This window comes from Perissodus microlepis, chromosome 16, assembly GCF_051167445.1.
Source record: "Perissodus microlepis isolate ML-2025 ecotype Zambia chromosome 16, ASM5116744v1, whole genome shotgun sequence".
NCBI classification, from domain to species: Eukaryota; Metazoa; Chordata; class Actinopteri; order Cichliformes; family Cichlidae; genus Perissodus; species Perissodus microlepis.
The window spans coordinates 24,320,245-24,346,769 of record NC_140476.1 but is presented as its reverse complement, the minus strand read 5'-3'; the positions used below and the strand labels follow the sequence as shown (position 1 = coordinate 24,346,769).

The 26,525-nt window shown below is 41.8% G+C and overlaps 1 protein-coding gene across 2 annotated transcripts in view; it reads right to left on the bottom strand.

Annotated features, from left to right (window-relative positions):
* satb2 (SATB homeobox 2) overlaps positions 1 to 26,525 on the bottom strand; it is a 50,631-nt gene that overhangs the window by 4,331 nt on the left and 19,775 nt on the right. For both annotated transcript variants that reach the window (XM_084907967.1, XM_084907968.1), the window contains exons 4-12: positions 19,317 to 19,443; positions 18,218 to 18,341; positions 17,534 to 17,636; positions 15,753 to 15,803; positions 15,081 to 15,673; positions 13,873 to 14,085; positions 13,661 to 13,747; positions 12,735 to 12,887; positions 10,597 to 10,791 (exon numbers count right to left, since the gene is read on the bottom strand). In XM_084907967.1, the coding sequence (XP_084764093.1) occupies positions 10,597 to 10,791; positions 12,735 to 12,887; positions 13,661 to 13,747; positions 13,873 to 14,085; positions 15,081 to 15,673; positions 15,753 to 15,803; positions 17,534 to 17,636; positions 18,218 to 18,341; positions 19,317 to 19,443 (1,646 nt within the window). The remainder of the gene's footprint in view (positions 1 to 10,596; positions 10,792 to 12,734; positions 12,888 to 13,660; positions 13,748 to 13,872; positions 14,086 to 15,080; positions 15,674 to 15,752; positions 15,804 to 17,533; positions 17,637 to 18,217; positions 18,342 to 19,316; positions 19,444 to 26,525) is intronic.

Here is a 26,525-nt window from a genome sequence, read left to right as displayed (position 1 = left end):
TACATTAGCACTGCTTTTGTGCTCATTTAATCATAGAGGCTATTTTTAGGAGTATTTCATACACATCATGCTAAAAACAAATTTTTCCTTGTTATAGTTACTCGTCAGGAGAAGCCTCCAGACTGGCTGCCTGTTTATTGATCTGTTCTTAAATCTGATCTGGTTGATTTTTGCTTTCATATAAAATGAAGACATTGTGTCAAACGCAGCCTGATGAACCAAAAACAAAGAAAAAAACAAAAACAAAACTTCTACTATTGCTGCTTGAACAGCTGGTGCAAGTGTACCTGGGTTTTTATCAACTCAGATTATTCAGTAATCCAGGTTATGGCACAAAGAGCTCAAAGTTTAGCAGGATTTATGTGTACAGAGAGCTGCAGTAGAAATACGTAGAAAAGCGGAGCTTGTGCAGAGAGGATCCTCTGGCTGTCAGGATGGGCCTGACGGCCGTGTGACAGCACTGAGGAGGGCCGGATGAAGTGTTTGGAGGGAACGTGGGGACTTTGGTTGTTTGTCAGAAGGTAGTGGCTGTTGTGAGAGCGTTGCGGTTCTGTCCCGCCCGCTCACTTTAAGAGCAGGGAGGGGCCTCCCCACTGGAATGCCCAGCTATAAATCTGTGGCGCATTAAAATTAAAGGACCCACATAAAGATAATAGTCATTCACTTTTCTCTCCCTCTTTTCAATAATAACAGGGTATTACTTAAATAATATCGAGGGCAGGCCAGACCATGAAATTGCTCCGATTTCATTTCTGGGGCTTTATTTCTGCGGGGGGGGGGGGGGGGGCATTTACAGGAATTCTGTAGGTTTTTCCTTATTTTGCCATTTTTCAAATTGACGGTTTTAGATATTGAAGAAAAAAACAGAAGACTGTAAGAATGCGACAGGCTAGCAATACAAAGTTAGAGGCAAAGACCGAAAAGAGAGAGAAAAAAAAGAGTCTATCCCTGTTCTAATGAGGACCACACAGCCACAAATATCCCCCATACAAACATACTGAGACACTTAATAGCTAAATTGAGGGTAAACCATAGAGGGGATTGTGAAACCTACCACCCCAAACACACTCCCACACAGACCTTCATCATTTCTATGCTTATTTGAGCTGACGGCAGGGACTCTCGGATCAGGGGCCGCACATGCATGCATTGACAGAGGAGCCTGGACTCCTACATGTTATAATGGAGATGTTTGAAAGCAGAGGCGAGCACACAGGGCTCCTTCAAAGTTCACCTCCAAATGCTTCTTATCTGTTGTCTTATTCTGTCATACCTGAAGCTTTTCTGTCTCTACCTCCTTTCCACGTCTCTACTCACTTCTAATGCTTCAGGACACTAATGAAGCGAGTCCCTGCCAACCCAACACGACTCCAAAAATTCATAGATGCCAGGAACCCCTGCTCCCACCTCCCCGTGTCCTCTACCTATACCACTCTCTAACTACTTTCTGCAAGCCCTGATTCAGTATTTAAAATAAATGTTTGTACCACACCAAATTTGATTTACCATTTATAATAAATTAGGATCCAAGTTGAATTTTGAGCAGTTCAGTATCATGATCAAACCCTTTTTGTTGTATATTTTTCCTAAAAACTAGTTTCGACTCGATTTGTTTTGATTGCCTATTGCATTTTCCACTTTTTTACGACTTCAGTCTAACCCTCTGTGTCTTTGCTTCTTGAGCTCCACTATTTCACCAATTTTTGGCGAAGGTAATTAAAAGCTAAAACTGAAAAGAAAATCAAAACAGCAAGCCGTGGTCATGTGTCATAGGGGACTGACCTACAGTATGGGGTTAGTTACCTAGACTAACTGGGGGAGCTGGAATCGTTGTAGATCACAGGCAAAGAAGTTCTGCTAAAATGCTTTTCATTGCCCAACTACCCATCATTTTTCATTGCCATATGAAGTTCACAATAATGATTCACAAGGCAGCCACCTCTCTGGTAATGATCTAGTTAAGTTTAGGGACCAAAAGTACTGGGTTACAGTTTGGGAAAGATCATGGTTTGGGTTTAAAACCCACACGTCTAAGGGCAGGGAAAGATCATGGTCATAACTAAATGAGGACTTGTTGTACTCTGTTAAGGTCAGGAAAAGACTGTGGTGGTCACAGGCTCAAAGAAAACAGCAGCGGTCCATACATGTAAGAAACAGAAACATATGAACATGGTCTCCAGTGGAGAACGTGATGTGTTGATACAGCATCCTGATCCTGTTTTTAGGAAAACACCCACTGTGACATCCAGAAGTCTGATGTTGTAGATATCAACTTGGCTACTATTCAGTGTCGGAAAAATTCAGTATGCAACATATGAAAAAGTACATGAAAAGGAACCAAAATGCTAAGATGCATGCATTCAGTGGTACCGAGCAGTGCAACATGAACCCGGCTTTAGTTTGCATTTTTTTAAACGTGAGCGATTTAGCTGTTTACACGACCACTGTAGCATCGTTCTGAATATAGACTATTAAAAATTGTGCTTTATGATCTGACCGAGAAACCAGCGTATACTGCATGCTCAGTAACGTGCACTGGTTTATCCTTCCTGTTTTTCTAATAGGGAACATAATTGACATATTGAACATGATACAGTATTTAAAAAAGACTTGAAATTCACAAGTGAGAGTATAAACTCACCAGAGAAGCCTTTACTCGGGTAAAGAGTTGCTGTCCCATTTTCGAATGAGCAAATTTACAGAAATATTCACCAAACGTAACATGTCAGACGTCATCTCGATTATGCTACAATTATTCTTAAAAGTTTACAGTTTATTTGGCCCGTTTCACCTTTAGTCCCCCTTCCCATGCAGTCCAGCTTGCCTACTTCTCACCATTAAACGTTGGAAAGGACTACATGTCACTTCAGAGCAACACAATACAGCCCTGCTCTCCCAAAACCACAAGCACTGGAGCCCAGCGCCAGACCAGCTCTTCTTGTGGCATGATTCAATATTCCTGAAAAACATCCCCCCCTCTCTCTCTTTCCTTCTCACTTCTCCCCTCCCTCTCTCTGTCTTTCTCTCGCTCTTCTGGCAGCGCCGTGAGTGCACTGCAGTGAAATGAAAAAGTTTTCTTTTAAACGTAAATCAAGGCAAATTACGACGCAGAACTATGAAAGAATTATAGAACATGAAATATTCATCTTCCCCTTAATGAGCTTTGGTCCTGCAGGACCGCTAACTCTCGCTCTCTGTCTGTGTGTGTTTTGTTGTGTATGCGTGTGTGTGTGTTTGGTTGCGGGGGGGGGGGGTGACCACAAGAGACGGCATTAACACAGAGATAAATATGTAATGAAGGAAAAATCACTTTTCTGTTGGTTTTTTGCATGACTTCACCTTTCCTGTTAATCAGTGTGTTTTTTATTTTCCCCCTTTTCCCTCCATCTCTGTCTCTGTCTGTCTCTTTCACTCTTGCATTTAAAGAAGTGTGTGTGGTTGCGATTCATGGAGACTGGATCCGGACTAATGGAGTAGATGAGTCACTGCACATTACTTTTTTTTGGTATAATAATGTTTCTTTGATGAAAAACTGTATACACGTAATGTCACTGAGCGCTGGGGTCATGTGTATACACATGCACGCACTTGCATTGTCGCATCTTTTTTTCATTCAAACTGTGTGTGTGGTATTCATTCCATTTATCTGCAATTAAACAATTAACTTAATTGTGGTTTGCCAAAAAGCCCAAACTCCACCCTGCAACAGTGAGTGAGGCCACCGGGATGCACTGAAGACTGAGAGACAAACCAGGAGGAAAAGAGAGAGGCAGATATGTTGTCTGGAAGTGAAATGAATAGACTACACAAACAAACTGAAAAATGCTGCTTTATCATTTATCGTACAATTATTTTCATATTTTGCAGTGCTAGATCTGCATGAATGTGTGTTTGGTTGTATTTTTTTCTATTATTAAGCCGTTTTTATTGACAGTGTTTGAAAGATTGTAACATGATTTGTGGGACTAGTTTAGTCATGAAAACTGTCGTTATAAAATTACTTTATCTGCTAATGTTATGAATTAACCATCACCATGGATGGAACAGATATGCCACTTACTAATGGGCTACCTAGGTAGCTTTTGCTTGTTTACATTAATGGTAATAGAATCATATCTGAGCGGAAATGCTAGCTGGCTACCTCATCAAATCCCTGATCCATGATGCTAACTTGTATAACAAAGTAAACCTGTGTAATCTGACTTGTGTATGACAAATGCTATTGATTTTCTCCATAACGGTACAGGTCATACAGGCCTGGAAATTGATCACCTGACGACCTCAGTATCATCTGCTTACTGGGGGAAAAAAGTATATTCCCTGACATGTTGGTGAGTGGGTGCCAGAGGCCGCTAGCTGTTGCTGGGTGAAATCAGTGGCAGAGTGGGTGCTGCACCAAAACTTTCTGATGTTTGCTTTTGTCGCTAACAGTTGGCTGCGGTCGCCCACAGTTAGATGACACAAACTGTTCTGCAAATGTTCTCTAACTAACCACTAATCCATCTATCCATTTTCCTCCACTTATCACGGTTGCGGGGGGGCTGGAGCTCATCCCAGTGAGACACAGGGTACACTCTGGACAGGCTGCCAGCCTGATGCAGGGCTAACACAGAGCGATACAGACAACCATTCACATTCACACCTATGGGCAATTTGGAATCAGGAGTTAACCTAACATGTGGACCCGGAGTACCCGGAGAGAACCCACGCAAACACGGGGAGAACAGGCAAACACCCTGGCCAGGTCGTGGAGTCAAACTCATCTGCTAGAGGCCAAAACAATCATTAAGTGATAACTGATAATAAAAGTATTTTCTCTGGATGTTACGCAGAGATCATTTAACTGTTTCCTTTAAGACATCTAACTTGAGCTGGATTCTATCAGTGGGGAAAAGTTATAACTCGACATTTACCAAAAACAAAACAACATGATGATTTTTATTGCATTAAATTGTTATGGAAACTCAGTAAGATTTTAGACATAAGATGCTAGACTTTGCTTCAAAGCTCTAGTGTTATTTTTTAACAGAGTAAAAGCAAGCAAATAGAGTCGACTATAGACCTACGCTTTATTTGTACAGTCCTTTTTTTTAATCTCTTGGCAGTTTTTTTCCTGCTGTTTAATTTTGTGGAACTCTGTGACAGCTGATCACAACAGTTGGTGTCAGTGAACAGCAGCACGTGTTGTCCAATGGAAGTCAGAAATATAAAAGCTTACACAACTCGTTGACAGGACACACTCGTTGACTTTCTGTAATAGGAAATTATGTCAAAGGTGGTTCTGTTTTATTTCCAGTAAGTCGTAACAGTGAGCCAGCATGCTAAGTAATTTAGCTGTCGCTTAAAACTGAGGCAGCTAAAGGAAATGCTGCTATTTTATTGTCTACACCAAATGAAGGTATGGGTACCATTGCTTTTTACGGTCCAGAGAATCTATTGTTTCACACACTGAGATCAGTTTACTCATCATCAGCACTGCTCAGCTGGTGAAATCAGTTGTGTCACGGCTCTGGTGGGAACTTTCCCAGCTCTAGGAAAAAATAATGCCTGGTGATGTCATTGAGGCTGTTTTGGCATTAGGTTGGGTTTGGAGATTTTTTTTATTTTTTATTTTTTACAGAAAACTTGTGTTACAAAATAAGGGTGTGGAGTTTAGAAAAATGGAGGGCGTTTATCAGGCAGGGAGGGTCCAATGAAGATTGATGTTTCATTAAAGCGTACAGTCCAGTGCACAGGCTTGACCCATAAGTCAGTTTGTATTTGTCTAGTGTCCCCATTTAGATCACTATTGTTTTAAACACCACATACCTACATCACCTCGAGACCCTCGGTTTTAATGGCTCTGCAGTACTAAATCACCGTGACAACCCAGGAATGGGCCCTGTGTTTTTCTTATCTAATGCTCATATTTTCACAATTTTTTTGCAAAACAATTTGTCCTACTAGTAAAACAAGTGAGTTAAGAATGTGCATGATATCTTTCATAATATGGTAATGAGTTTATCAATCATTTCCCCAAAAAAGCGTTCATTTCTTTCAACAATCAGAATATGATTCCCTGCATAGTTCTGTGTGCAAAGACAGCTCAAAAATAGCTCTGATTCAGAACGTCAAACTCATTTTACATCGTGGGCCACAGTCACTGTACACAAATGTAACTACACATTTAATCAATGAGATATCTTAATATATATATTATATATATTTCCACATGATAAAGACATGTTTGCTGTAGTAAAGAAATCTGTCACAACACTTTGGCCTTGAATTGTATTATTATAGAAATATTATCATTACAGAAACAAATATTATTACAGAAATAATTTAATAATTTTGTGTGGTATGAAATACCATCAGCAGGAAAAGCTGTAAAAATTGTGAAAATCCAGTTAAAAGTCTAAGATTTACGTTGTCCTTTACATTTTTCATAGTAATCCAATGGGCAGATTTTGGCCCCCGGGCCTTATGTTTGACACTCCTGCCCCAGAGCTTATGTGGGAAGATTTCAGTTCTTGCAGCTTTGCTGGCCTGAAATCTCACAGTTAAGTATTGTTTGGAGGATTTCACACAGAAGTGTTCACTGTTATATTTTTTATAATTACAGCAGAGCCAGTGTAGCAAACCTGAGTCTTTGAAAGATTTAAGTGAAAACCTGGATTAAAAATTGAGGCTTTGTCTGAAGCGCAAGTCAGCCTTTGTCCTACAAGTGACTATTTATCTATTTGCATTGTTAATGAACCACAATCATTCAAAGAACAGACAGAGTTTGACCAACTCAAGTTCAAAAGTGATAGAAAATAAACAGTTAATCTACACGTCTGGAAATTTTAGAAAACATAAAAAAGTACAAAATAATGAAGATGCTTAAGATGAACTTTGACCTCCTTTTTTGGAAGCTGTGTTACATTATGATCACTTCTTTCCAAAGAACATTAACACTCAGGTTTCAGTTGAGGACTGGAGAAAGAAAAGGGCAGTTTGTTATAGAATATTCAAAAATCTTTTTTTCACTCTCAAAAGATTGTGATAATAACTGCAAGTTTAAAACATAATGACACGATCTTAACTTTGACAAGTCTGGAGCATTTATGATGTTTCTTTTCAAAAAAAATACTTTTGTATATATTTTTCAAATATTTGCCAGACTCGTGGCATTTGACACATTCTATGAAGTGGCCCCGCTTTGACGAGACAGAAAACAGGAGCGATTTTTTTGGGGGGTTTGGAATTAAGCACCGCTGGGCTAAAGCGAGACACAATGAGTGGAGGAAGGCTTGTAACTTCTGATTCTAGTCCACCACTCCTGGGGTCTCGGCCACTGTGAGCGGTCATACATGCACACACATAAACACCTCCAGACTTGCAGCAGAAATCAATTTAGCAAAAACAATAAAGTAATTATTTATAAGGGCAAACTCTGCCAAATTAGCTGTGGGACGCACTTAACTGCTCGAGCCATGTGAGTGAGAGCTGCAGAGCCAACGCTGGGGCTGTGTCAGTCATGAAGAAATGTGATGCTCGCTGAAGTTACAAACACACTCTTACAGCACCTGCACACTTCATAGACACGCTCACACAGAGCCGCTAGCATGGTACCGCACATACAGTCCAGTACAAAGCACGCACACACACACGCACACACACACACTCACTGGTATGTGAACATTTGCTTCAGAGAGCAGCACCGCGTTCATTTTTCATGTGTATCCCGGGGTTGGTTGTTACAGTTTTAGAGACCTTCTTATTGTCCAAACACAACAGAGTGCTCACATTATCAACTATCAGTATGAGATTGTGTGTATGTGTGGCAGATGGGACACATGTGTGGTCTGTGGTGGCAGGCTGGCTGGAGCCTGTGGTTGGTGGAGGGCTTCATCTGGGACAGAGCAGGGAAGGGGGGGGCTCTCAAGACAGCAACATGAACACACACACACACCTCATTTCCGATTAATAAATCACCAGCGTTTCACCACAGTTCTTCTCCCTGTGTCTCTTGGGGTGGGAGTGAGGGTGGGTTGGGGTTGTGTGGGGGGTGGGAGGGTTATTACACAGGCGTTTATGAGTGAAAATTTTATTTTTAGACTTTGCCGAGAGGAGTAGAGGAATGTTTTAATGGTGCCACCACAGCTTCCTTTGCATCTTCCCATCAGTCTTTAATACAAAGCTCTGAATTGGGAGGAGAGAAAAAAGGCTTGGTGGTAGAGTGAAGGTGGGTGGAGCTGCAAAGCAAGCCGTGTAGGATTCATGTCACAATACCAAATGGGAAGTCTGAGCATTGGCCTGTTTTTGATTTATGGCATATGGTATGTACTATATGTGGGCTATAATAGCTTTGGAGCTGGTGGTGACGGGGGCTGTGGGCAGAGTAAGCTGGCGGGTTCAACCAGAGGACCTAGACTCAGTCCAAGCAGTGAATCCTGTTTCTACCGTCGAACCTGATCTTCCACCTCTTTTCAGCGAGGTCAGGTGATGAAGAAGTGACACACTTCCTGTTGCTTCTCTGGACATTACACCGATTTAACATTTTGGGGAATTTGAACCTTTTCATGTTTGCATTTTAAAATTAAATTATAATCAGCTGCTTGATGTTTCTACCTCAAGCAAGAAAGGGGGAACGGGGGTGTTTGTGTTAGGCAGGTTCAACATTAACATAAACACAGATACCTTCATGTACCAACAAGCTCCTCCTCTGGAGTCAAGTATGGTAAACCACAGGCATGTATACAGGGTTTGCATGCTGTGGCATCGCTCCTACATTAAATATAACTATATAACTGATAGAGGCTGTCGCCACTGGATCGTGGCACTATTTATAAATATATATTTTTTATCGATACTTTCAATTCAATTCAATTTTATTTATATAGCACCAAATCACAACAACTGTTGCCTCAGGGCGCTTTATATTGTACAGTAGATCCTACAATAATAGATACAGAGAAAAACCCAACAATCATATGACCCCTTATGAGCAAGCACTTTGGTGACAGTGGGAAGGAAAAACTCCCTTTTAACAGGAAGAAACCTCCAGCAGAACCAGGCTCAGGGAGGGGCGGGGCCATCTGCTCCAACTGGTTGGGGAGAGAGAAGGAAGGCAGGATAAAGACATGCTGTGGAAGGCCTGCAACTTAATGCATAATTAGAATGGGGGGGGGGGCTACAAGTCAGGAAATAATTAAGCTATAAGTGCATTTTATCTGACACCATAAGTACACAGTTCTTTTCGGGGCGTGGGTCATGTCATGCTGTGACTTTACCTCGCATAACTGGGTATTTTACAGGAAAAGAAGAGAATAATTATACTGTAAGTAATGTACAAAACAGCCTGAGTGTAAAATGACGACTGATGAATGGAAAATCCTTCATGGATTAAAAAAGATTTAATAATGAAGGCACGTTTAACTCACACCATAATACGAAAAATATTGCACAACATTACCTGTTCATTACACACCAGTGAAATTTGTTATGCTGTACCTAAAATTAAAAGTAAATACTTGAAATTGCTTTCCGTATAATTTCTGTCTCCTTCCTGTAAAATACTTAAAATTACTGAGGACTACTTAATTAGATTTAGAGCATAACTGTTGCTTTGTTACCCCTTTATACTACCTTTAAGCATCTGCATGTTAATATAACTGCATTATTCTTTGAAATAAAATACACCTAAATTCAATTTAATTACAGAGAAATAAAGACCTTAGTCATGGGCCGTATTATAAAGTGCTATCCTACTTTTTAATTGGACTTGACTTACATTTCTAATTTATTTAAGCTTTGCACTAGAAGAAAAAGCAAAACCCAGGCATGCAGATAAAGTTAGGTGGGGCGGCTTCAGCGTGTGTCCAACTGGAGCGCTTACAGTAACCAAAGATGCCAACATGTTTCTGTGCTTCCTCCATCGATCTCCCTTCTCTCTCAAGCCTCCTTCAGCCTCTGCCTCCCTCCTCAAAAACTAATGGGGCATTTCCTCCAGTGCCACACCACCCAGCAACTCTGTTTACTCTTCATTCCACTGGGGCACACAAGGACACACAAACACATGTGCACCCATCACAAGATCAAACAGCACTGAGCAAACTTAGATTAAATAAATATAATGACTCAATAATAATGACAGGTTTGGTCTCTGAAGGTAGAGGAATACACTTCCATCTGTTTTAATACGTGAGAAGTGCCATGAAAATGGAGCTCAGTAACAACTATTTCTAATATCATTCTTTACAGCATCTTAGTCATCCTTAACAGTCAGTGTTTATACCGTACTGTGTGTTCAGCACATTCATATCTGCGTACTTTTTAGGGGATTGTAATTAGAAGGGGTGGCCATGTTTTAAAGAAACAGTTCTGAAATAATCGAGTAATCCATCAAAAATAGAATTTAGGACACACGTGTTTGTAGGTATGAAGACCAAGCACTTTCTCCCGATTTCAAGTTGTAAATATTATGAGATGAGTTGATGTGCAGGAAATCTGTTCAGTGTGTTTACTAGAGACACCGTCTTTGTGCCAGCTGTAAATAAAATCCACTCATTGTATACCGCATCTGGATATGGAGCGTTGAGGTGCACGTTACCTCCACATGCAAACACTTACCTGTGTGTCCTGTGGCATGTGGAGGACGGTGTGCAGCCTCTCGCTGTGATGGTGTCTGGACTCCTCCTCGTACGCAAGATCTCTGTCGGCCTGCGGCAGCGTCAGGAACCTCCTGATGGTGCACAGGTTCTCCCACAGAGTGCGGTTCTCAGGGCTGGGATTCTCCTTCCACCGAAGTAGCTCGCACAGCCAGCCCTGAAGAGGAGACAAAGATGTATGCGTGGGGGGGGGGGGGGGGGAGGGGGGGGGGGGGAGGTGAGGTTAAAAAGAAAGGAAGTGTGGACTGTGTGATAGCTGACAGGGATGACTTCTGCTACTGTGTCATACACAGTGAGAAAGAATTGTTATGCAATTTTTTACGACCTTTCTCTCTCACACACGTGCACGCAGAGTAGATGTCTCTGCATCTACTCTGTTTGGAAAGTGGCAGCGGGGATGAGCATGACAAGTGGCAACTGAGAGAGACATGAATGACTTTATTCATCCATTATCTGAGTCTGGGTTACAGCAGTGGAAGCAGATCTGCCTCTCCACAGCCACCAACTCCTATGTGTTCCCAAGCCAACTGAGAGACATAATCTCTCCAGCATCTCTCTCAGCCCTAGGGCCTCCTCCTGGCAGGACAAATTGGAAACACCTCACTCAGCAAGTACCCAGAAGACATCCTGATCAGATGCCTGAACTAAATCTGTTGGTTCCTTTTGATGTGTGTTTTGAACCCCAAGCTCCCTAAAGAAGAGCCCAGGTACCCTTTAGAGGAAACTTATTTCATCTGCTTACATCTACAATCTAATTCTTTTGATTAGTATGCAGAGCTTACGGCTAAGATGAAGGTGGGAATGCAAATTCACCCATAAACTAACAGCATTGCTTTCACAGCCAGCTCTCTTCACAACAGAGTGGTGAAGCTGCGCCAATCCGTCTGTCAATGTGCTCCACTCCACTCGATCATGAACGAGAATCAAAGATACTTAGCACCTCGTCCTTGGCTGAGATCTATAGCATTCTCATCCCACCCCACCCCCCCATTGAGAGTCACGGCTCAACGAGGCTGACACAACCACATCATCTGCGACAAGCACAGACAAGATCGTGAGACTGCCTAACCTGACACCCTCCACCCCGGGGAGGGAAGCTCGAATTAAACTAAAAAGTTGTAAAAGTTGGAAGGATGCAGGATGTGTGAGGTAAAGGAAGACGGGGGAAGGAGAGACGGAGAAGATTCAATTATATCTGCTAGACTGGTTCAGTTTGTGACACCAGCTGTTGTGTTCAACCAGCCACCTCGGGCAGCATGCACCGCTAATAGCCTGATCATCTCTCGCTCTCTCTCTCTCTCTCCCCCGCTTGCTTGCTGTCCTTGCTCGCTGGCCAGCTGCAGCAGATGGGTGCAGTGAGCCATGACCCTCAGCCACCCCCAGACCCACCAACCAGGGGTACCTCGCTAAATACACACAAAAGCAACGCACATACTGTATACATGTTGTCTAGCCTTCTTTATAGACCACCTACATCACATGTGAGTCACATCCTGCAACATCAAGTTGCTACAAATTTAAAAAACTATTTTTTTAAAGAATTCCTATTATTGTTTCAGTCATCGTGGTCTGAAATTAAGACCAAGAAGCAAAAACTGAAGTGTTTCCTTTTTCATTTTTATCCAAAAATTAGAAGTAAATACATATAAATATAAATAATATCTTAATGCATGCATCCAAGATTCAAAATTTAAAAAAAACAATAGAGGTATAAATAATTGCAGCCAGTGTTAATGTCAAACATCATGTCACCAGAGCTTTAAGAACATAACTGATCACACACGTCCGGTTTGAAGTGATGGTGAAACAGCTGATGAACATTTAGATTGTGCTACCGGCAGAGTACCAGCTTTGCTGGCTCTACTCAGTCCCACAACTTTTGTAGTTTGTAATAAATCGTTATTAATTAAAATCATCTTGGTTCAATCGTGATGATCACTAACAAGTTGACTATCTAACTCACAGGGTACAAAAAATATCAGCTACGCTATCGCAGGACATATAAATATGTGACTGCACTTGGAATCTGACCTGGAGTTTAAAGAAAAACAAACACTTTAAGTCATTTTGTAGGCTTTTTTTCCCCAACAGTCTCCTCACCTGGCTTTTGTTGGCCGCCACCTTTGCGAACAGAGCTTGGGACACTTTGGCTCGCTTCATCTCTTGCTGAATTTCATCATAGATGCCTGATGTAATGTTGACCAGTGACTCCAGCTTCAGCGGGAGGTCAGAGGGCGGGCCAGGCGGCTTGGGCTGGGAGACAGGATAATGATGTAATGCAGAGCACAATTTTTTAAAAAGGAACTTTATTGTGCTTCGACAGAACAAGATGATTGATAAACAGTCACAGAGGCGTACCGCGTATTGTTTAAGGCTTGTTATTTACTTTATGAATCTACTATGAAATTTAACCACAAAAACAAACACATATGAGGAGAGGTTATCAGCTGATGATCAGGCCAAGTCGCTCTGAGAACAGACATGCAGTGTTCCCAGTACAAGCATCAGCTGCACATCTGCAGCGCATGTCCCCACATGAGTTGTGTTTACAGATCAAAGTCATTAAGTCCTCCTCTTTTGTCTTTCTTTGTTGTTTCTGTTTGAATGAACATGTATTGGCTCTCAGAAAGCTTGTATACACAACGTTTGAAGTCATCCACAAGACATGTAGAGACCAGCTAGCTTACATTCCCCCAGTGTAAACGATGCTGAGATAATTTTACATAGCCATAATAAGAATAGCGCACCAATTCACCCAGATCCATGAATGGGCATTTGTCCTGACATCAGGGGTACTTCTTATCACTGATGTTGCTCCACGTGCTTGTGGAAGGAAATTTCCAAATACTGTATAATGTCCTTTATGTTTACAATATGTCCCTCTGATGGCTTTGAAGCTGTTTTCCATTATAAATGGAATTTGTTAAGATAAAAACTTTCAAATCCCAGCGCAGGTTTTAGGATGAAGCACATGACATGCTGCAGTCTACTTTGTGAGGGCAAGTTAAAGATGGTAGATAACTCACAGAGTTACAGATCTTGGCCTTGTTCTTCCAGATTGAGGCCCAGGTATCTGGGATTTTCTGGTCCTCCAAGCTCCTCTCCCACACTTTCTAAGCTCATACATGACACAAGGCATGTTAGCATCACATATGATTACTCATACAAAACACCGCTGTTTTCTCGCTCAATGCACTGCTATGGCAACAGCAGTTTATGGCCCGTTGGGCACACTAACCTGTGAAAGGCGTGGTGCGCCGGGGTTGGAGGAGTTGGAGGGGGGAAGGCCGACCGAAGGGTTCATGGTGCGCTCTCTCTCTTCCTGGTAGATTCGGTCTCGCTCGCTCTCAGGCAGGTTGAGGAAGTTCTGCATGGCCTTCAAATTCACCAGCAGAGACTGCGAGGCCGTGCGAGGATCCTCCTCCTTCCTCAGGATCTCTGAGAGCAGGCCCTGACCAACACAAACGCACACAGCAGGATATGTTATTGCATCTCCCTAGCATGGAAAATTTAAATATATGGTCCCTTTCCCATGCTTCAAGTGCACTGTTGAAGCTCCATTAATATTATTCTTGGACTCGTTTGGCTTCTTTGTTTAAACCCAGACTGGCAATTTGCTTTTTCCTTTTATTTCACAAATGCATATCAAAAGTAACCAGAATTTTTTTGTTAAAAAAACCTCTAAACCAAATGTTCAAAACTAGACAATCCTCACTTTTATTAAGCTGACACAATGACATGTTTATCATTTTGACTTGCAAAATAGATTTTGTCAAATGTAAATCACTTTGAAGCTGCTTGTTTTCTCGTATAAACGTACAACGAGACACTTTAAAGTATTTGTATATTGGTTTGAGCTTCTCAAATACAGAGGCTACCTACCACAAAGTGATGCACCAGTGAAAAACACCTGGCCTCTAGACCAATAGGTCTATGAGCCACCTCCCATTACTTTGATCTAATGGGCCGTGCAGTAACCAGTTTAGCACAGCCTGAATGCATCAGGTGTTTGTGCTGCTGCGAAGGTGGAGGAGGAGACTGAATGACGCAGCGAGCAACCCAGCCACGCTTCTGATAAGCCCACCAAAAATACCAAAAGGTGGGTGACCATAAATTAGCCGAGTTCTTTTTGTGAGTGTGTGTGTTTGTGAAAATCAGATCAGTGAGGGCAACTGGCATTTGTTTCTACCCAGTAAACCTCTTCTCACCTGATATGATCCATATAATGTAAGAAATGTGTGTGGGTATTTTTGGTCTCGTCTGACGGATTATCGCCATTGAATGCCATATTTCAGTTTTCAGATTTAAAAACCTCTGCATACGTTTTATTCAACTAGAAACTTGATTTCCTTTCTCTAGCACATCGCCTTCCTCCTCTTCCTCTCATTTTCCCCTTACAACTTCCTCTCCTGACTCCTTAGCCTTGACCTTTCTCTGCGTTCCTACCTGTGTACGGTTGAAAGCCACACGGGCGAACACAGCCTGGGACACGCTAGCTCTCTTCAGCTCATCCCTGACCTGCTGGTAGATTTCAGAGGAGACTTCAGAAGCAGAGGGGTTGCTTCCAGGGTGGTCACCGCCAGCTTTGGATGAACCACGTGGGATTGGCGGGTGGTTCAGAAACTGTTGGTTGAGAGCTTGAGGGTGCTGGTGAGCCAGCAGGCGGCTCACGGCTAGCTGCTGGTTGATGAGGTGGGCCATGGCGAGCTGTTGCCGTACCAGCTGCGGGGAAAGTTGAGGAGAGAGCAGTCCACCTGGGCCCAGCAGGGGCTGCAGGGCACCAGGCGGCGGAGGTGGGGGAGGAGGAGGCACCTGCCCTGTACGGAGAGGAGGGCTGTGATGGAGGGGACCATGAGGTGAGGGCTGCTGCTGAGGAGGAGGAGGAGGTGGTTGCTGAGGTGTCTGGGAGGGTGCCTGCGAATCTGGAGATTTGAGGAGGGGGCTGCTGGCTCCCAGGTGACCAAGCTGTGCCAGGCCAGCCAGATGAGGTGGAGGTCTCTGGCCCAACACACAGAAGTCGGCCATGTTGTCTCTCTCAACTGGAGATAATCAGAGAGTGTGTTCAAATAAATATCTTCATTTAAGCACAGTGTCAGAAAGATGGATTATATTCCTTACTTTTTATGTCAGCAGCATCTCGTCCAGACCACATCTTCTCCAAGTAATCTCCTGCTCAACAAAACAAACGGAAGATCAGAAGAGTGACATGATGCTGCTGGTGTAAAGCTATGACTTTGCCTCAGCATCCATTTAAAGAAGAGAGCTAAGCTTTTGAGCCAAAGTTAAAGTTCCTAACGTGTCCAAAAATCAATGTAAGTATATACATTTCCATGTGATGATGCTGATTGTGTCATGGGTTCTCGGTTGAAAGCTCCACAACAGCTCTAAAGAAACTGTCATGTCAACATCTGTGGAGCAGGACTGATGGAGGAAATGTTGAATGTAACTTAACACCAGCTCGTAGCAGGAGTGCAGCAGGCTCCGGCATAACTCCATCCTCTCTCACTTTCTTCTTACATCCTCTCTCCTCTTCTGGCCTAGTGTTTATTCTGTTATTATTACATTATTATAATGTAGCTTTTGGGAGTGGGACAAGCTGGTGTGGTTAAGTAAAAGAAGGGATATTATGGGGACTATATGACTGAATATCACATCCAATCAGTGTCACTGTAACCATTTACATAAAGCCATCCTGATTTCTACTCCTCCACATCTTCTAAGATGCATGATTCACAAGTTGGACTGGACTCCAGTTGTAGATATTAAACACAGATACGCATGTATAACTCTGTGTCAGGCTGTAACAATTAAAAGTGATACTTTTATATATATATTGGATATAGCAGCAACAATTGTTTTAATAACTGTGAGACAAAATAATAGTAAGAATTGTTTTAACAATGACTTGACATTTAACACTTAACATTAGCATAGGTCCCATTACCAAGGCAGACCTCATGGAACTAATCTACTGCTTCTAATCAGTCAACTGAACCTTTTAGCTACGACAATCTAACCTGTGAGCATCTTTCTGGAAAGTGGGAGGCTGAAAATGGCTCTTGTGGGTGACTTCAAACCTGCAACACCCTGACCGAGAGAGTGACAGAGTTACTGAGGGCTTCATCCTTTCTCAAATCTAAGGTTTTGCTCTGATTTGTATCCAAAATTTTATTTTATTTATTAGTTTTTGCTGGACACACCAGCAGCTGGAATGCTGAGCAAGCTCTCGATATTCAGGGCTTGTGTGAGTGTTTGTTTATTCACATAGAGAGCAAGTGGCGCCTGGATGGCTTGCAGTGTTAAGTCTTTGCTAGAAGTACGTTCTGGAATAAACCACTGAACCTTTTCGCCCACCTATGCTACTGTCCCTCTCTACTATGGCTTAAGAAACTCAGCCCAAGCTGACCAGTCACGCTTCTTGCGCTCCTCATGTGGTGTATCAAGGGTTGCCATAAAGATGTGTGGTTACATGTAGCTCACATATGTTGTAGCTGCATGGCTAAAATAAAAGTGAGTTGGGCCTTTTAGTAGCTAGTTATAAAATTCTGCTGTCTTCAGAGCTGCATTATAGACAATGTGGGATTAGATGTTGAAAAAATGGTTTCGATCATCTTTTGTCCGTTTAATGTTATAGGAGTGCAGTGTTGCATCAGTGGAGCACTCATTTAATGCTCTTCATTGCAGCTCTCGCTCAAGAGTTTGCACTCTCAGATAATCTTGTGTGACTTATTTCAAAGTATATTGCAGAAGAAGTAAAACTGTGTTATCATTTCACCAGAAAAGTAGACAGATTTGTATGTTTTTATTATTTTACTCCAGAAATCATTTTACAACTCCTTGGCCACCGGTCCAACTACCAGATGATTTAAGAACTCTGGCTCAAACTCTATTAGCCTCACCTTTGATTTTTTTATACTTCTTGTACCAACGACCGAATTCTTGACATTTGGCAGTGGATACGTTGGCATAGTAGGAACTGTTCACTATGGAGGAAATCATGCTCTGAGAGGGAACAAGAGGGGAGAGATAATTAATAACCAGCATAATATGAAATGTTTAGACTCACGCAACAACCACATGGCATGCACACATAAACACATACAACATGCACTCTTGCGCACACACAATAGAAACAGACAAACATTAATCATGACTGGAAGCCACCCATGGAAACTCGAGCCAGTACGGTGCAGCGAGGGAATCTCCAGCCACATACACATATGCTTGCAATTGATGCAGTGATCGACACCCCCACCAGAGATCCATTTAAACACAGTATGCAAACACTTCTCAGACACGAGTGAGAATAGGACCAGGATAGAGGGCCAAACATACAGCTGGGGACTTAAACTTTTGGGGTGGAGTTTGATTAAAAGCTTGCAACAATAGCTCGTGGCTGTTTCTAAATGTGCCCAAATGGATCTCGTGAGGGCTGTCTGTAGCCAGGGTGTGTGAAGAGCTTGTCACTAAAATACATGTATCTCTTGTAGAGGATCATTGTACTTAGAGCACTTTTTGCATGCAGATTAACTCCTTCTTGATATGAAGACGCAGTAGAGATGCTACATTCTGGTGAGTCATACCTGTGATAGAGGACACTCTTTGGCCAGAGTACTTTGGTTCATTTCCTTTAGAAGCTCTTTGAGAGCATTCCTGACAGTTGCATGGTTCCACTGTTCGCAGGGCAGATCCTCCAGCTTTGAAAAACTAAACAAACCAAAACCACACATCAGTTTGTTAGGCTCATTTTAGGACAGGAGAACAACCGCTAACCTACCTCCACATCTACCTGTAGGTTATAGAGGGAGACAAAAGTAGTTTTGCACTTGTATCAGTTAGCACATTTTCTTCTGTCACAGTCACCTATTTTGACACATAAGGTCAGGGGTTAGATTACTTATCGGCAACGACTGGTTGGTTTAAATCCTACAAGGTTGATTTAAATTTAAAAAGTAGTTTAATGTTAAACTAAGCCACCATTAGATTCATATTTGCTCATGTAACTCTAAGCAAGAAAAGAAATGTAAACCGGAATGAACACATAACCCCAACCATAATCCAAGCATCATGTATTAACATCAACCACAAACCACTACTTCCCATCTAGGGTCTATCTCCTTTTAATCTTTCTGGTTTTATTTAATTTTAACCTCAAATAAATAATTTCAACTCGGAGCACGAAGCATGCGAAACGTCTGCCTTTTCCATGGATACATGAATAAACATGTAAACAAACCTGGCTGGTATGCGCCAAGACAATAACAATAATAACCCTCTCATCTGGAGTTTATCTGGTTTTATCTACCCATCAAGATTCTGCTTCACCATTTCTCGGGATCCGACAGTTCCTGGCACGCGGGCTCTCCCTGACGGAGACAGATAATAGATAATTCCCTACCGGGTTGTTTAAATAGAACTTTAGTGTTTCAATATTGTTGCTTTCAAATTTGATATATATGGTAAATTCCTGAACTGCAATCAGCTGCAATGACATCAGCAGCCCAGTGGACCAAGTATCTGATCTAACACACACACACACACACACACACACATACACACTGTACCCATAAAATACAGACTTCCAAGTCTCTGCTACAGTGCTGCACACAGTTTGTTCTAAAGTCTAATGAATGAGAAAAAAAAAACATCCTCTCACATCTGTCTTTCAAAACACAGTCTGACCTTTGTAGTTGAATGCGTAATGTGACCATGTGGTAAACCTCCATCAACATGTCAGCAACTGTTGCTTCTGGAGCATCAGTCAAAAAGTGAATGGGAAGAGGATTCCACTTTCCCACCTTTATGATGCCTGAAAAGAGAGAGCACATATTTCTGTCAATTTTCAATCATTGTTAAACAACCTTTTGACATCACACAACAGAGGAAGTACAAAACTCAGCAGACTATGATGGAAAGCAGCAAAAGAGATTTTCACCCAAGCACTCACTGTGACTAGTAAAGTGTTTCATCTCTACAGTGCTGCACCCTAACTGTAGCTTAGAAAAGTGTTGTACAGTTTAGATGGCTTGGCTTTGATTGCTATTAACCATGAGAAGTGGTGTTTAAATAAAGAGTGGCCTCCTGTGTGTTGGATGGCCATCACTCTATTGACTGGTGTTTTTCTTTAAAGACAGCAGTTGCAGTCAGATTGAAAAGACTGTCTCTCGTCCACAGCATGTCTTTATCCTGTCTTCCTTCTCTCTCCCCAACCAACCGGAGCAGATGGCCCCGCCCCTCCCTGAGCCTGGTTCTGACGGAGGTTTCTTCCTGTTAAAAGGGAGTTTTTCCTTCCCACTGTCACCAAAGTGCTTGCTCATAAGGGGTCATATGATTGTTGGGTTTTTCTCTGTATGTATTATTGTAGGGTCTACCTTACAATATAAAGCACCTTGAGGTGCTTTATATATATAAATCACAAGGTGTTCTTGTGATTTGGCGCTGTGCAAATAAAATTGAATTGAATTGAACACACCACCTTCACCTACTGTTCAATTTACTGTTTATTGCCCTTGTTTTATTCTGAGAATGTTAGGTGGATGGGAATGTTAACAGACACTTTGAAGACTGGGATAATGTACATTTAAAATGCTCTGGAGACACCCACTAGTTAGGAAAGTCCTGCCTTGCCAAGTGGCTCTGACTGAGAAATCAAATGCCCTAAAGTATAGCCCGATTGATCTTCCTTTACCACTTAATGGAGACCATCGTTTACAAAATGACAATTTTGTTTTAGACTTCCAAATTTCTTTTCCCAACCAAACGAGTCTCTTCTGCTGGCCACGAGAAAGAAGCATTTGTAAGGTACTTTCACACAGGCGTTATTTTCCCACCCAGAAGCTAAGCATATGATCTAAACAGCCAGTTTAGATCATTCAGGCCCTGCAATATTTATCCCTACATGTTGATTTTATTTCTGTTGCTTAAAAATTGCAATTATTTTTTCAAATCTACACATCACCATCTCTCAGTGTCCTGGTTACATGGATACAGAGTCAAGAGACACCATATCATCATATCAACATCATAAACCCCTCTGCAAATAGATCTGTGAGAAATTCTGGCTAAATTGGATTTCGGCTGATGTTTGAAACATTCTGGGGTCTTTGTCAGCGCAAACAGAAACATGCTTTTTCTTTTTGAATTATGAGGCACTCGTGTTTCTGCGGGTCTGCACTGCCATGATACTGTTGATCTCTTGATTTAAGGAATCTAGTTGAATCTCTTTAAGAAGAATATTAGCGTAATACACACAGTCACACACGAGCATTTCACCTTTACCAGAACACACGAACAGACACACACAGTACCACACTCACTCACATGGGTTTTTCATGCGGACTGGCTGGAGCTGTGAAAACTAAACAAAGCTAATCGAATTACTATCCTCTAAATGAGATCCAGACGGGTCCTGAGAAGCTCCCTCGCTCTCTCGCTCTCTTTTTTCATCCCCTTATTCCCTCCCACCTCTCCTCCATATCTCCCTCTGTCCTTTCCTCCCGCCTTTCTCTGAGTTGTCCTCTCTGATCTCCCTCTCTCCTTTAGCTGTGATTACAGCTCAGTTATATCTTTGACTCCACTCAGGCAGAGCTGTGTTGTTAATTATTTGGTCATACAGAGAGAGCATCATTAAAACCCTATGCACAAAAAAGTCTGAACCCCCTTAAGGGAGGAAAAGAACCCTAGAGGAGCTAAAGACCAGCATGGAGACATTTAAGGACTCAAACAGAACTAAATAGTTAGATTTTAGCAGCACAGTGAGCTAAAGTGAATCTGCAGCACATGAAAAAGCTTCTTTTTCTATATGAAAGCTTTAATTGTATTTCTAAAATGCTTTTTTCCCCCCAAGTTATTTCACGTACAATAAACCTATTTTTAATCAAATGTATCAGAAATGCCACGCATCCATATCTTTGGATTTCTTCAATTATGGCATCCAAGCTAATATTCCTAACAGGCCAATCAATGATTATCTTATCTGAAAGCTTCCCTCGTTCAAAATAGTCTTATCAATATAGTGCTAATTACAACAACAGTCATCTTAAGGTGCCTTATATTGTAAGTGGAGGCCCTGTGATATTAGAGAAAGTTCCAGCAATCAGCCAATCCCGTGAGCAGCAGTTGGTGATGATAGTAAGAGACGTCTGACAGAAGCAGGCCTGGGAAAGAGCAGCCACCTGCCATCATCGGACGTGGAATTAGAGGAAAGAGAACAAAGATGTAAATAAGAGGAAAAGGCGTAAAGATGGAAGTTAAAACTGCCTCATGGTCATACGGCTTTGAATCTGCTAAGAACATGTTTACATATGCAGACAGAAGCAATAAAGAAGGTTAAAAAGATTGGAGTGCTCTCACTTCCCACACGTGCACGCACAGTTCAGATGAGGGAGGCTTACGGTGCTTCTAACGGAAAATGTTAATGCAACGTTAAAAGAAATGAACAATCACACTTTTAAAATCTGCCGCTCCTTCCTGCATGCAATTGCATGTATATTGTGCGCCTATAAAAAGCCATGTATAAGGAAGGCAAGGCAGAGGAGCTAAATGCAAGATACACAGAAGTCTAAAATCCAAATCTTTAGTCAGAAGTAGAGAAAGGCTGGCAGTGAGGGAGCAGGCAAAGGGCAATCTCCATTTCACAGCCCAAAAGGATCATGGGAAAAATAAGAAATGCATCAGGAATACAGGGATTGCTCAAAGACCCAATTAAACAGACAAGGTGATCTGTCAGGGGAAAGAAACTGCAGAGTTTATACAGAGAGGTATGCGATCAACTCACTGGACACAGGTAGGGAACAGGTGTGGAAGAAAACAGGTGAGACTAATGAGGGTGTGGCACGCAATAAAGAAGAGGGAAAACGAGCCAAGGGAGGAAATCAAACCGGAAATAACACAGCACTATATAATATGTGACAAGTTATTTTCTAAAACCCAAACAACAACAGCAGCAGAGAACAGCCTCACCCCCTGGCTACTAATTTTCTGCATGTAGCATCAGCACATCTGAGAACAAGCCAACAATTCCACTGATGCCAAGTTGGGTGGAAGCAAACGGGTGAATAAGCAGACAAACACAAACTCACACAGGACACATGACAGCATGCAGAGACGTGGACGCATGCATGCAGCATTTCACATGCAAACACGCACGCACTCACACACTCACGCTCAGTGTGACGGTAAATACATTAATAATTGATTCATCTTTTCTTTTTTTTGGTCTGCTGTTCAATGGGCTCTGCTTCTCGTCTACGTTTAAAAGTAGAAATCATTGTTCCCATTTCCACATTAAAATTCCGCCTCCCAGAGACATGCTTTTATGTGGCCGGCTGGTGGCTTGGCTCATGTCTAAGGGTGCCCATCCACACAAATGCAAATTCAAACACACACTTAATGTCTCTGACTCCTCGTGTCGACACCCGTACAGCCCTGCACGCCACTGGATGCCACTATGCGCGCGCACACTCAGATATACACATGTTAATCCAATTCGGCATTTTAGAGAGGCCGAAGCCGGCACACACATGTGAGACCTCGAAAATGGTTCCAGGTTCTGCCCCTGGAAATACACTGACTGAAACCGCACACATCAGACTCTGATGTCTATCATCTACCACGGAGCTCTGAGGTACTCCTCTAAATAAAAATCCATCAGGCTGTCATTTCAGGGAGTGAAACACGTCTTCTGTCTACTCTAACGGCCCAGCGGGAGCGAAAGCTTCGGTAACGGCAACAGTTGGTCTTATGATGCAACTCACTGGATACAGAACTCTCTGAGCTCTAAGTTCTCACCAGTGATGACCCTAATCCTAACCCTTTGAAATCAGAGGATGTATTTTTTTTTTCCTTTTCATTCCCCCAAGTATTGAAAATTGGGAACCACAAAGCAGTCACTCTCAAAAGTTATATTTTTTTCCCAAAGGATTTGGGGTTTTAGTTCACAACTAGGATTTGGGTTATTGCCAGTGCCACTGATTGAGTATATACAATCACGCACTCTTATAAGGCACCAGGCTCTTTATCGTTCTCCAAAGTCTTGGCATTCAAATTGAAAGATATCTAAAGAGACCAACAACTCACATATTCTATGAGGTAAAATTATTATTTCTGCCAACAAGCCAGTGATATAAAGGCTTCAGGTTTTGTTGTAAAGACAATCCTGACTGCAAGTTGCAACTGTTCAAACACAGCATACACTCAGTCGTCTGTAGGTAGTACGCTGACTTCTATCTCTGTGTTCCTCTTACAATCCTATAGGTTGCCTGTGACCTAGTTAGAGGTCGAGATGGTGCTGGATACATAAATTTCCATTTATGTGGAATATTTGGGCAAACTGGTTATGGACTGTGTGGCTAAAATACAACCATGACCCTAACACTACCCCGAGCGTTTCACTGCTAACCTGATAAATATTAACAAGTTAAAAACTGATTTTGATCATCTGCCTTTATGAAGCAGTGAGTCCAGTTTTAGAGTGATGTTCACAGACATGACTTTAAAGCTAGATGGTGTTTGGGATGGAGCTCTCGAATGGACAGACTCGGTTTGGTTTCAGTTAAAAAAAGACGATGATTTTGGTTTTATGTAAATAAACACGTTGTGTCTCAGGTCACTGTGGGCTCTCTGTGTGTTTAAACTCAACAGGATCTTTTCTTAACCTCAACTCACAGTTGCAGTAAAACCTTTGAAAAGTTTCTTTAAAGATACATATTGTACTTGTGAATTTTGACTAATACGCTGATTTTATTATGATCCTGTCTGTGACTCGCCAGCTGCAAAAAGCAAAATTTTCTCATTTCGGTAAATCAAACATTTTTTGCAAGGGCTGCTAAAAATAATTTGCACATATGATCATTTCTAATAAAAGGGTCGAAAATAGACCTGGCAAACCTACAAATCAAAAGGTGTCCTTAATAACTGCTTTTCACAGATTTACAAAGCACTAATAAGTAATTTATTAAGCAGTAAAGCTTAGCTTTTAACTGATAAGAATGTGTTATAACAAAGTGGTGTCCAAAATGTAACGATATGCTGTCAGAAGCAATTCACAGCCAGTTTAAAGTCATATGTCCAGTAAACTGCAGCTCTGCAGCACTGACCCTCTTTGGCCTGTTAGACGTGGCACAGCAACAATGCTCTCTCTCTCGCTCTCTCTCACTGACCACTGTTAACTGTTTGCTCACTAAATCCTTAAAATACAGGTCTGCTCTCATCCAATCTATAAAAGCCTTCAAACCCTTATAATTGAAATAAACAATATCTCCCAGTTAATTACTGGGCTAAGCTAATTAAAGAAAGGCCGTGGTCCTTGCCGGGGACTTTAAATACAACGCCGGGACGCAAGAATGCAGGACACAATTCAAACAGGGAGAAAATAGCTGGGACTCTGTGTAATTTTGGTTGTGGACCGCAGGGGAAAAAATGTATAATTTAAGCCAGAAATTATTCATTTAACATAAACGCTTGTTTTAAAAAACAAAAAGTATTCATTTGAGAGAAGCTGAGGAGAAGTGTGTGTGTGTCTAACAGAGAGAGTGTGTTGTGTCTGTGATACTGCATGACTACATGGTATTCCATGCCAAGTGTGCATGCCAGTTTAAGTGCGATTCTATGCCAGTGGATCCTTGCAGGGGTTAAAGAGAGTTTACAAGTAACACGTGAACGTTGCTCAAGTCAGCTGCAGGAGTTTCGTTTGTGTGGAGTTGGGATGTCCCATTCAGTCTAGCTTTTTTTTATTGTTGTTTGTTCATTGATGTGGACAGGAGACCAATGTGGTCTCACTGTTTTCCATGCACACTGATGAGACAGACAGAGAGAGACCTCCCCTGATACTACTCCCCTGATGCTACTAATGGCATTCATCTGCAGACCACAGCAAACACTTGCTATAGCAGTTAGCGTGCTATTTCAGTGCATCAGTGTTTGATGATGTGCATGTGAGTAATGTTTATTTTTCTAACTAATTTAACAAGGCTTCATTTGTAGCTCTGAATCTTTCCAACCAGAAGAACAAAAGACGAGCAGCATAAGCAGCTCACAACAATCAGTTTATAAATGCTCTTCTTTACACTTTGAATACAAACAGACTAATATCAGTGAAGCAGATTGGCCAATTGGTTTAAGATCACCTCACTATTATCTTGTAAAGGAAATGAAATATTTTCTACACTCTCAAATCACCTGGGCCTTTCTCTATGATTTCATTTTATGCTTTGGCATAGACAGTACCACTAATAATACACAGCGGGATTAAGATGTTCCATTTTTCCATTGTTATTTTTTCTCACCAAAGAAAGCTATTGCAATTATAACTAACTGAGCTGATGGAAACACCTTAGCAGGCTTTAACACAGAGATGTCAGTGACAGTCAGTGACTTCATCTGACCACACGTCACATATCTCATATCAGCTGGTGACATGAGTTTTTCAACTTTGAGGTGAGCAATTGAACCAACTTCCAATGAGCGCAAAGGTTACTGTTGACTGACATATCACATTAGAGGGCCACAGCCGTGGTCAGAAGTTCACTCACACTCAAAAAAGTATTCATCTATAGTGACTTGAAAAATCAAGGATTGGGTGCACAAGTTTGAATTTATTTTGGGTTTGCAGACAGGCTCACACTAATATTTCCTTTTCAAATTCCACCTCTCTTGATAGCTATTAACAATCTTCTAGCATAATTCCAGTTAAAGTTTCAACTTTCTACTTGTTAAGTTGAAGAATTTGGAGGCATTCCTTCATCACCTTCAATATTCCAGCTACTTTGTGTCATGTACTTATACATGGCACAAAGAAGGAATAAAGCACATCAACAAAGCACAGAGAGTATGACGCCACCGCCACCGCCACCATGCTTGACAGCTGGCATAGTGTTATTAGGTTTAAAGGCT